At 39.6% G+C, this 10,033-nt stretch overlaps 1 protein-coding gene across 1 annotated transcript; it reads right to left on the reverse strand.

The window, feature by feature from the left end:
• Positions 1–325: 325 nt before the first annotated feature.
• On the reverse strand, positions 326–4,154 carry LOC147173572 (uncharacterized). The gene is made up of 8 exons (XM_086076571.1): positions 4,025–4,154; positions 3,401–3,550; positions 3,201–3,321; positions 2,748–2,960; positions 2,553–2,636; positions 1,840–1,981; positions 1,379–1,541; positions 326–1,286 (listed from the first exon to the last, which is right to left on the reverse strand). Coding segments are annotated over exons 1-8 (1,110 nt in total). The 5' UTR covers positions 4,027–4,154; the 3' UTR covers positions 326–1,051.
• Positions 4,155–10,033: the final 5,879 nt, after the last annotated feature.

The following is a 10,033-nucleotide window of genomic DNA, read 5'->3' on the forward strand; positions in this document are numbered from 1 at the left end:
AAAAGTAGTTTTTATCAATAAACATTCTGTCCAAATTAATTCAAAGCAATCAATTATTCTTCACATTTGCAATGCCAAAGTGCAATGAAATGACAATTGGCTGTCTTAAGCGAGCGTTTGACTTCCGGGTAAGAAAAATAGCCACCGAAATAACTAATATTTCATAAGAAATTACATCGCGATTGTGTCAAAGGTAAGATTTCATCATTAAATGCCTATAGTTAATTATGCAAGGGCTTAAAATACCATGGTGTAGTCCCTTTGAATTAAATTACGTTTAAAACACATGTACAGGATCATAAATATAATTAATACATTCATAACATGACATATTAGTATTATTTATTTACACATGCAAATTTCACAATCTGTAAGAAATGTAAATACTGCAGCACTTAATCAATGATAATTGGTCAATGATCATCCAAACATAAATTTGACGGCCCACTTATCCATAATTGCTTTATACAAAAAAAAAGAAAAGAAAAAAAGACCATTATGTCATGTTTTAGTCCATCATCACGCAAACTTTTATGTAATATCCAGAACATGATCATTATTGTATTTTGCAGACTGCCTTAATTAAATTAAAGTCCACAAGCTCGCCATAATTAGAAGTATATTAAAATAGAAATATGTTTCAAAGCTTTACAATCCTCGGTGGAAGGATTTTTGGTTTTCTTTCTAGGACTTCTGGCTCAATAAATATTGAAAATAAAGTACATCCATCCATCATCTGAACCGCTTATCTTCACGAGGTTCGCAAAGGAACAATATTTAGGCACAGATAGACAAACTACCGGTATGTATAAGTAAAGAGTAACACTGGCATATCTAATTACATTTCAGGATTAAAATAGACCACATAATGTTCTTTTATTGACAGTATTTTAATGAATAACACACATAACACGAATAAATGATTTGAAATGTATTGAAATCCTGATTGGTGAAATATGAAGCCACGCTTTTTGAACAATCATATACAAATATTTTCAAAGCCAGGAAAATTATTTAAAAAATAACATAAAATCAATCTTCTGACGAGAGGTCAGCTGACTTCCACAAGTTCCATGAACTTGTGTTTAATACAACTGTGGATAGTATGATAGAAGCGTCGCTTGGCCTCCATGAGGTCAGTGATCATCTCCAAGTGGTCGACAGCAGGCAACAAGTAGAGCGACGCCTTCACGGACAGTGAGGTGAGTAGCTCAGAGAACTTGACGGTAGCTTCCGCCGGAATCAAGATGTCCCTGATCCCGTGGATCAAAGTGAATGGTGGCACTCTGGAAGAAGGAGAAAGGAGTTTTACAAAAAAAAAGTGCTGTCACCACAATGAGATATGACATATCAGCTGCTTCTTGGCATCTTTCATCACCTGCTTAGTTTTTCCTGGTCGAACGTCTCCAGCAAGTGTGTGGGTGAGTAGAACGGGAAGTTCTGCACTCCATTCATGGCTTTATGCATGGACGAGACATACTCCACTCCTCGCTTCTGCTCGTGCTGGTAGTGTTCCATGATGTTATACACGCCACTGAGACCTGTAGAAAAATGTCAGCCATAATTTGCATGAATTACATATTTTTCTACATTGGAAATAATGGTAAATACTTCAGTGACATTGTCAACAACTATTATATGTATAACTTAGCTATCAAGAAAATATGTTAATGTAATGCAATGGTGATTCACATTGCAGAGTTATTATTAGGGTTGAACCAAAAGTTCAAGCTCTTCGTAACCTTCACAAGGATAAGCGGTATAGAAAACGGATAAATGTTGAAATTGGTTCTTTCAGTATGATTTTGTCTGTAACAGAAACAGGAATTAGATCCTTACAGATGACTCCTTTAATCATAGATGCAAGGCGCTGCTGTTTGCTCGCTTCGATGAAAAGCTCTTCCTTTGCATCTATGAGAAACAGCGTAGTCAGTGCACAAAGATGTGCGCCCGCCGAATGGCCCATTAAAACAATGTTGTCCTGCAAAAGACAAACAGATAAAAGGGGCTTATAGTCCTTCACTGCGTGAATGTACTGTAGATTATATACAAGACACGATAAAAATATTTTTTCAACAGAATTAATAACGCTCCTGCTTTTAATAGCAAAGTTTGGAGAAATTAGTTATGCTAAAAAACACTCAGAAAAGTACCATAATCCCTTAAGACATTAATAAACAACCACGATGGTTGCTGATGCGAGTAAACAATACATTTTGTATTGCTGCTTTGTAGTCTTGTCTTGTATTTCGTCTGCAGGACACAAGATGCCGTTTCCTTTGGAACATTTTGTGTAAGGTTGTAAAAGGTGGATGAAACAGTAATTTACCAACTTCAGCACTAGGTGGCGCAAGAGTGCTTATTATGCTTTCATCCAATGATGTATGAGAAAATCCAGTATCAGTCCCTTCAGATACATTATGACGGTCTGACTATTAATATCCATAGAGGAAGGAAGTACTAATATTGTAGCTGCAGAAGTAAACTCGTTAATTGAAAAATGTCAGTCTGCTTGTCATGAAGATTAAAATCATTAACATCAATTTTCTTACTTTGTCAAAGTTGAACTGTGAGCCACTCTCTTGAGCCCAAATCAGGCAGTCTGCAATATCTTGCACCATCCCTAAAACGTTCATCTGGCAATTAGAAGAAAAATGTGGTCAGTAACATTGATTAAAAGTCCTCTTTGAACTCATAGCTCTTTATATTTCAATCTTGAAGAGTGGAGAAAGGTTTAGGGTTCTGACCTTTGGATAAGTAGTGTAGTCAGGACAGATGACAGTTGCATTGAGTTCTTTGGTCAGGTGTCGGGCCAGCAGACAGTAAGTGTGTCGTTCTCCGGAGCACCAAGCACCGCCGTAGACAAATACCACCAGGGGCAGTGGCGCTGCCTTATCTTCAGACAACCGGGGAGGGTGGTACAGGTCAAGCTTGTTCCCACGGCGACCAAATGCGATACCCTTTAAAGTGAGATTTATGAAGAAGCATTTCCTAATGACCAAATAAAGGTCAAGAAAAATATTTATAAATATTTTACAAAATATATTCCAGCACAAGATCTATGCTCACAATATGCTAGTCTTTTAGTGACTCCGCGGATTGGATGTTTTTCGAGGAAGTGTGCCTCATACCGTTAGTACTACAGTATTTTTTTTTTTAAAGAATGTTTTCAAAAACAACACAAAGAATAGAAAACACACCTTTTCATAAAACATCCTGTTCTTGTCATTCTCGTACCATGACTTCATCTCTAAGTAAAGTCTCCCATATTGCAAGCATTTCAGTGACTCCAACATAGCTCTTGTAATACGGTAAATTCGTCTGGTGGAGACAAAGTGTCAGGTAAGAAGGAATCAAACTTTGTGTTTCTTCAGAGCAAACATAACTGTTTTTAAGTTACCTCGGTTTTACAGCTTCTAGGTACTTTTTATAGCCTGGTTTGGTGGGCCAGCCAAGCATCAACTGGGCAGTCAGAGAGATGGAATATGGGAGACCCACAAACATGACGCCCACAGCCACTGGCAACCACAAGTGGTAATTGAACCCTGACCTTGAAAAGAAAACATAATAACAGTTACTTCATCATAATGTTTGATACACAAAGTTGTTTGATACAATATAACTCTTTTTTTAAACTGTCAATCCCCAAATACGTAGCAGCATCACATTTAATTGGACGCTGAAGGAAAGCACACTAATTGAACCAAATTTGGCAATGTTTCTTCCTTTCTGGCTTCAGGCCAGTGGTGCAAAGTCTAACCTGACTGAAATAAAAAAAAATTAAAAATATATTTAAAAAAAATCCAATAACAGTACGGGTCTGCTTGTCTCGGTATTTCCACATTTAACCACTTAGTGAATAGTGACACAACTTCCCATAATATAAATAGATTATAATTAAATGTGTGAAGAGGAAGTGTATGTTAAAGTAGGTCAACAATCCTGTTTCGACGCGCAACGTTGCGAGTTTTTTCACCAGCAAATGGTCGAAAATACAGTGAAACAAAACAAAACGATAACGTACATTGATACAGTTACAAGAAGAGTCACAGTCGACCTCCGAATGAACGTGAAAATGACGGATTTGGTATCGTTATCTTTGTCCGCCAAAATACGTCCAGGTACTGTACTGCACTGACATAAGCAAAGATAAACATTGCACGACACTTCCGGGTTTAACAATAAATATACCGTCCCAAATTTCTAAGAACATGACGACAGCGTTCGTGTCATGTGGTTTTAGCTATCCATTAATTACAGTTGCGTTATTTAAAAGTCAATTAACTCATATTTGTAATTTAAAAACTAACAATGGCTCTCGTTTCAGGGTGAGAGGATTACCATCTTGTTCCCAATGTATGGGATTCGGTAATAACCCGGAAGTGCCGAACTTTATAAGGTAGCCTTGCGTTTGTCATATTTTAAACGCTATGGTTTAGTTTTATGTCAAATTACATGTGGTTCCTCGCAATTGACAAAATAAAATATTGTTCAGGCCGGAATCAATTTAAAACAAAAAAGGCTGCAGGGGATCACTTTGTCCAGCAGATGGAGAGAGAAGACTGTAGTTTACCTGGCCTGCCATCGTTTTACAAGCTATGGTCTTTCCATAACACTGCACATTTAGCATAACAAAAGGAAAATAAGTACGGGTTCAAGGTTTGAAAATAAAGAATGTTGACTTCAGAATGGGGTTCGCACTTTGTTTAATGTGTATTGAGAACATCCTGGCAAGTTGTCATTCAAAAGTCAATGTGCCTGGGTCACATTTCTTTGACCCCTCAAATTAGATTAACAAATTACTCTCTTTAACTTCCAGCATCCATAATGTGGTTCTGGTCTGCTTTCATTGGCCCTGTAACATGGAACCTCTCCGTGCAAATTCACGAAACACTGTACCAATCCAAAGGTTATTGTTATGTTTGGCCCCTTGGAGCGAAGCCTCCAAACCTGAGTGGGTGTGTGGTTGCTCCTCCATCTGCCACGATGTGGGGAGTCCCAGGTGCTTTTTTTTCCAAATGCCACAATAGAATAGAAGCTGCCATGTATATATATATAGTGCAAAGTCAGGCTTTCGTCTGACAGCCTAAAAGCCGAGTCAGCCCCTTTTCAATTCAGCGGTAAGATTTCACAACAGTTGCCCCGTGCTTGTTTAGGAATGATATGATCCTTCGTGGAATTATTGTATTCACAGTGGTGCTAAGATAATAACTGTGAACAAACCTAAATTGTGTGTCAGGGAGCCCTTGAAACATGTAATGGATGGAAAACGTGGGCTCGATTAAATAACAGTTCGCTGAGTTGGTAGTGAAGTGAGGAATAATAACAATGGTGGCATAAATTAGATGCTGACGGGAAATCTTGGCCTCCTTACAATTTAAATTAACATTCTCAAGGTGTCCAAGAACTTCATTTGAAATAACTCGAAGAGCTGGTGTCACTAGAAACATTGTGTCATATACACGTATACATGTGAGTGTGAATGGTTCTTTGTCAACAAAGTGATTGGCCGGCGACCAGTCGAGGATGTAGCACACCTCTTACCCAAAATCAAGATCCAGCTCACCTGTGACCCTAATGAAGCGATATAAAAAAAAAAGAATGAATTTCTTCTTGGGGAATCCTTTCAGGATGTCGGCAGGCGTGACCTCCCCCTCACCTACTGGTGAGTCACCGTGGGCGTTGAACAGCAGTTTCCGATGAAGGTGTGTAAAAGATCCTTCAGATGCGGATCAGGACATCATAAGGAGTGCCAATAGCAAAGAGATGAGTCATATGTAAATATTTGCAATGTCATTCTAAATTTTTGGTAATTAATACAGTATGCAGGTTCTAATATCATATCACTCCTCCTGCACGGTCAGGATAATTGGTGTAGAAAATGTCACGTGGCTTAAATACAACCTTTTTCCAACTCATATTGGTGGTGCCTGATCATGTCATTATTATGTGGTTACAATTTGTGCACATTGGGACTGTTTACTTCCTCCTGTAAACACCTACTGGGACAAACTCCCCCTAACTGACGCATGGCCCCTAGCCACGACTTAGAAATGTCGCTTCTGTGTTTCCTCTTCCACACTGCACAACTCGAGCAGGGCAGCAGTGTAAAGCGGCTGTCAGCGGGCCCAGGACCTCCAGGATACAGAGCCATCTTTTCACGCGAGCTTCACAAACACACGCCAGGCTCAGAGAGGACCTCCCTTTGATTCTGCCGGGGATGCCATGGAAACTGGCAATGACCGCAAGGCCCAGTTTCTAGGCATCCCAATGCCCAGAATCACACCCAGACGGGGGAGTTCTGAGTGTAGTGTGTGTTTTTTTTTTTGTGTGTGGTTTTTTTCATGGGGGCCCTGTGATTGATTCCAGCGATACAGAGATGCCATTGAGATGTACAGCATGAATACCAGCAAGCCAGTGAGGATGTTCAAGCATGCGGGAGAGGAGGGAATAACGCAGATAAGAGAGTTTGTGGGAAAAGGGAGCAAGCAAATACTGGACTGTAAATGACGGCTAGCACACGTGCATGGTGTCTCTCAGGTTCCACAGGTTCGGCTGGACCTCCGATCCCGCTGCAACCCTTATACACTTGTGACTTTTAATTGTGGCTAGTGGAGTTTACGTGTGCGTGTCTGCATATATATATATTAAATTTATCATATTGACTTATGAGGTTTTGGCCCGGCACCAGCGAATTTGTACTTTATTTATTTATTTTGTCTTCAAGAAACGTGATGTAGCGGCGACCAATAGCACCCTCTACTGGCCAGCCGCCACTGACGTCTTTATTTAGTCCGAGCGTCAAGTTGCAGTGCGTCATGTTTCTTTCCAGTGAGTCAACAGAAGCTTCAGTCCAATGGACTGCCCTCTTTTAAAATAAAATAAAAATACATTTGCTGATGCATGACGATGAGCTGCTGCGTCACGCAATGTAAACACACTCTCCATGCATAAAAAGCTTATTTACTATCAAGACAGTTCAAAGGTGAAGGTGCACTTGTCATCAACTTGTTGCATCTTTTGCACGGACACCCTACCCAAATGGAAGAGGCTAATGTGACAGTGTATTAATAGAATAAAAGTGACGCTTCTGCTGCGGGTATAACGTGTCGACGATTACGATCATGACCCCCTTTACTTAAGCAGAACATGTTTCTCAGCGCTTTTTTTCCTTACTGACTCTGACATAGAGGAACAAGTTGGTATTCCTGCTTCTTAAGACAACTATGACTATATAATATTTAATACAGGAGGCCTCCGTGTAGGCGAGCCACACTGGAAATATTCTTGAATCATGCAATGTTTCGCCAATTCATTCCAAGAAAATGCATAATGAGAAAGGACACCTCACCTTGGGCTTTCTTTCTGTCTTTGTTCATTCACGTTGTGGCCAAGCCTGACCACATGCATTATGAGCAAATGGAATGGTATAACTTTTACAGACATATGAAACTTTTCGAACATCTTCTCGCCATCCCTTGTGCAGCAGCTGCGTCTCTCTGATTATATCGTTTAATATCCGTCTGGAAATCTGGTCTTGTAGCACTGACTGCAGGGTAACATTAACATCTAAATAACTGCAAATAAGGGAAACATCTGATTTTTGTCACTCTTTGCTGAGGCAGCAAAATTAGTAATCACATAAATCCATCGTAGTGACGCAAATGTCAAGAAGTGACCAGATCTTAGTCTAAAGGTGTGGTGTCACTGGGCAAGCTTCTAAAATATATATATAAATATTTTTTAAAGGTACGCCTCATTATTGTTCCATTTTACAGCGTTCTTGACAATGTTATCAAAACTGGTAAGCTATTTACGTTGGTAACCCCTTGTTGAAAATTAGAGTTATGGATTGAAATGAGTTCATTGTGTTTTTTACATTATTATAATTAATAGGGTTACAGTTTCATGTTCAAGAATTTACTTTTTCTTTGGATGGAGTTTTGAAACCTACGTTTGTAAAAATGTCATCTTAGGGCATTAGGAACGATCCTGCTCTTTTCATGTTTTTTTACTAATCCATTTTGAAGCATTTCGGTACAGTCTGGTTGCCAACGAGGTCACGTGAAAACTGAACACATTGTGCAGACAGTTAAAGGTACAGAGGCCATTGTTTGCGTTTGATGTTTTCGAGCTATTCTTTGATGGCAATTAAGAGCTTGTTTTGCTTACGTGCTCAGAACAGAACAGTGGCATACCTTAACGACAGCACAATCCACGGGGTTGAGAAAACGAGTTCAAGAGCACACGCGCACATCTGTCCTTCACATGGGTCAGTAAAACAAACGGAATCTATTTTTTAAGGCATGGCACGCTCCCCACCACTGCAGCGGTAAAACGGCATAGGCATGGCCTGCAAATTCAGCACCTTTTGTTTTTCTTTGCAGCTCTGAGCGTGCAGTGTTCACAGCTAACATTCTTTCCACAGTTTAGCCGTATCAAATAGTCTCTATCTAGCATGCATAAAGGTTCTTTCTTTCTCTCTCTCTCTTTCTTTTTTTTAATTATGGCAAGCTAATGTATTTTGTCGGTTTTCACAGGAAAATGTGTGTATAATTCCAGTACAAATAATGGTTAAACCTTCACCTAACTATTCTGGCTCGGCTTCTGTGCTGACTGAGGCTGGACCCAGATCTGCCTTTTGTCCACTGCCCGGATTCTTAACAACACTCCATGGCAACAAACATTTTTGTGAAGAGAACACGAGTGATCACGACTCTTGCACTGTACACTTTGATATACACCGTGAAGGCAAACAATGGGAGACACTTTGGTTATGGCTCCTATGACATTTACCAGTAGGTGCAGTTTTTTTTTTTTTTTTTTGGTTCAAGAAGCTGGTGGAACAGGTTTGACAAAAAGTCTTCGGGGGTGAGAAAGAGGCGTGGCCTAGCGTGTGAACAGGTGTGCCATTGGGTGTAAAGCTCAGGTGATATGCAGGAGGTCTAACGGTATCTTGTTGATGTCAGTGCAGTAGTAGTAGTGGCTAGTTCAGGGATGGGCAACTTAGTAAATGCTCGAGGGGGTCCTCAATTTTTCATCAGTGCTTGTGGGAGGGCCACATAGGATCACGCACTTCCTAAACAGATGTATGACAAAAACGCTGTTTGAAAAAAAAATTCTCAATATTTTTTTCATAATTTGGGGTTTGCCCTTTTTGGTATTCAATGTTTATTAGCAGTTTTTTTTTTTAATAAATGTTTGGGGGGAAAAAGGTCTAGGGCCACATACCGCCGGTTGCCAATCCCCCCCACCACCACCACCACCACACACACACGCACACACAAAAAACAATGACAGATAACAAGAAGAATAAATACCTATATATCCTAATAAAGCATTTTCCTTAAAACTGCGTGAAATTAATCGGCTCCTGTCGGACTTGTATTGATACCTGGTATTGGTACTTGCCCATACCTAATTTTTATGTTTAATACGGAGTAGTAATTCCTTTTTGAATGTGTAAGCAAATAATACTGTGCAGTTTGAAGAAATCCCCTTAACTAATTCACTCCCAGCGATTTTCACTGAAGCAACCCCATTCGCTCCCATTTTACTGGATTTTGACTGATTTTGCAAGGCCCACAGAATATATATATATATATATATATATACCATTATTCACAAATCTGTTTAAAATACTGGGGGAAAGAGCTTTTTGCAACATGGCCCTGGTTGATCTCTTATACTCTGCTGCCACCTGCTGGCTGTGTTTGCAATAACTACCATAGCTTTAAGTGTTCTATTCAGTTCAGAGGCTGCATCAAAGCCTTCTGTATGCTCTAGCATTTAAAAAAACAAAAACATAAGGAAGCTGTTTGGACCATGGCAATATTTAAAATAGAACGTTTTTGATACGTTTTTGGGAACAAATAAGTTCATATGTTTCTGTTCCTGAATTGCTGTCCTGCTTATCATGCTGTGGTTTGCCCCCCGTTTTTTCCATTACCCAATCAGGCATGAATGAGCCTCGTGATTCCTGCACAATTTTGAATATGAACATAACTGCGACATGACTGAAAATGTACTTATT

Source organism: Leptonotus elevatus, chromosome 5, assembly GCF_054856555.1.
Source record: "Leptonotus elevatus isolate MCC_2025b chromosome 5, RoL_Lele_1.0, whole genome shotgun sequence".
In the NCBI taxonomy this organism is placed as follows: domain Eukaryota; kingdom Metazoa; phylum Chordata; class Actinopteri; order Syngnathiformes; family Syngnathidae; genus Leptonotus; species Leptonotus elevatus.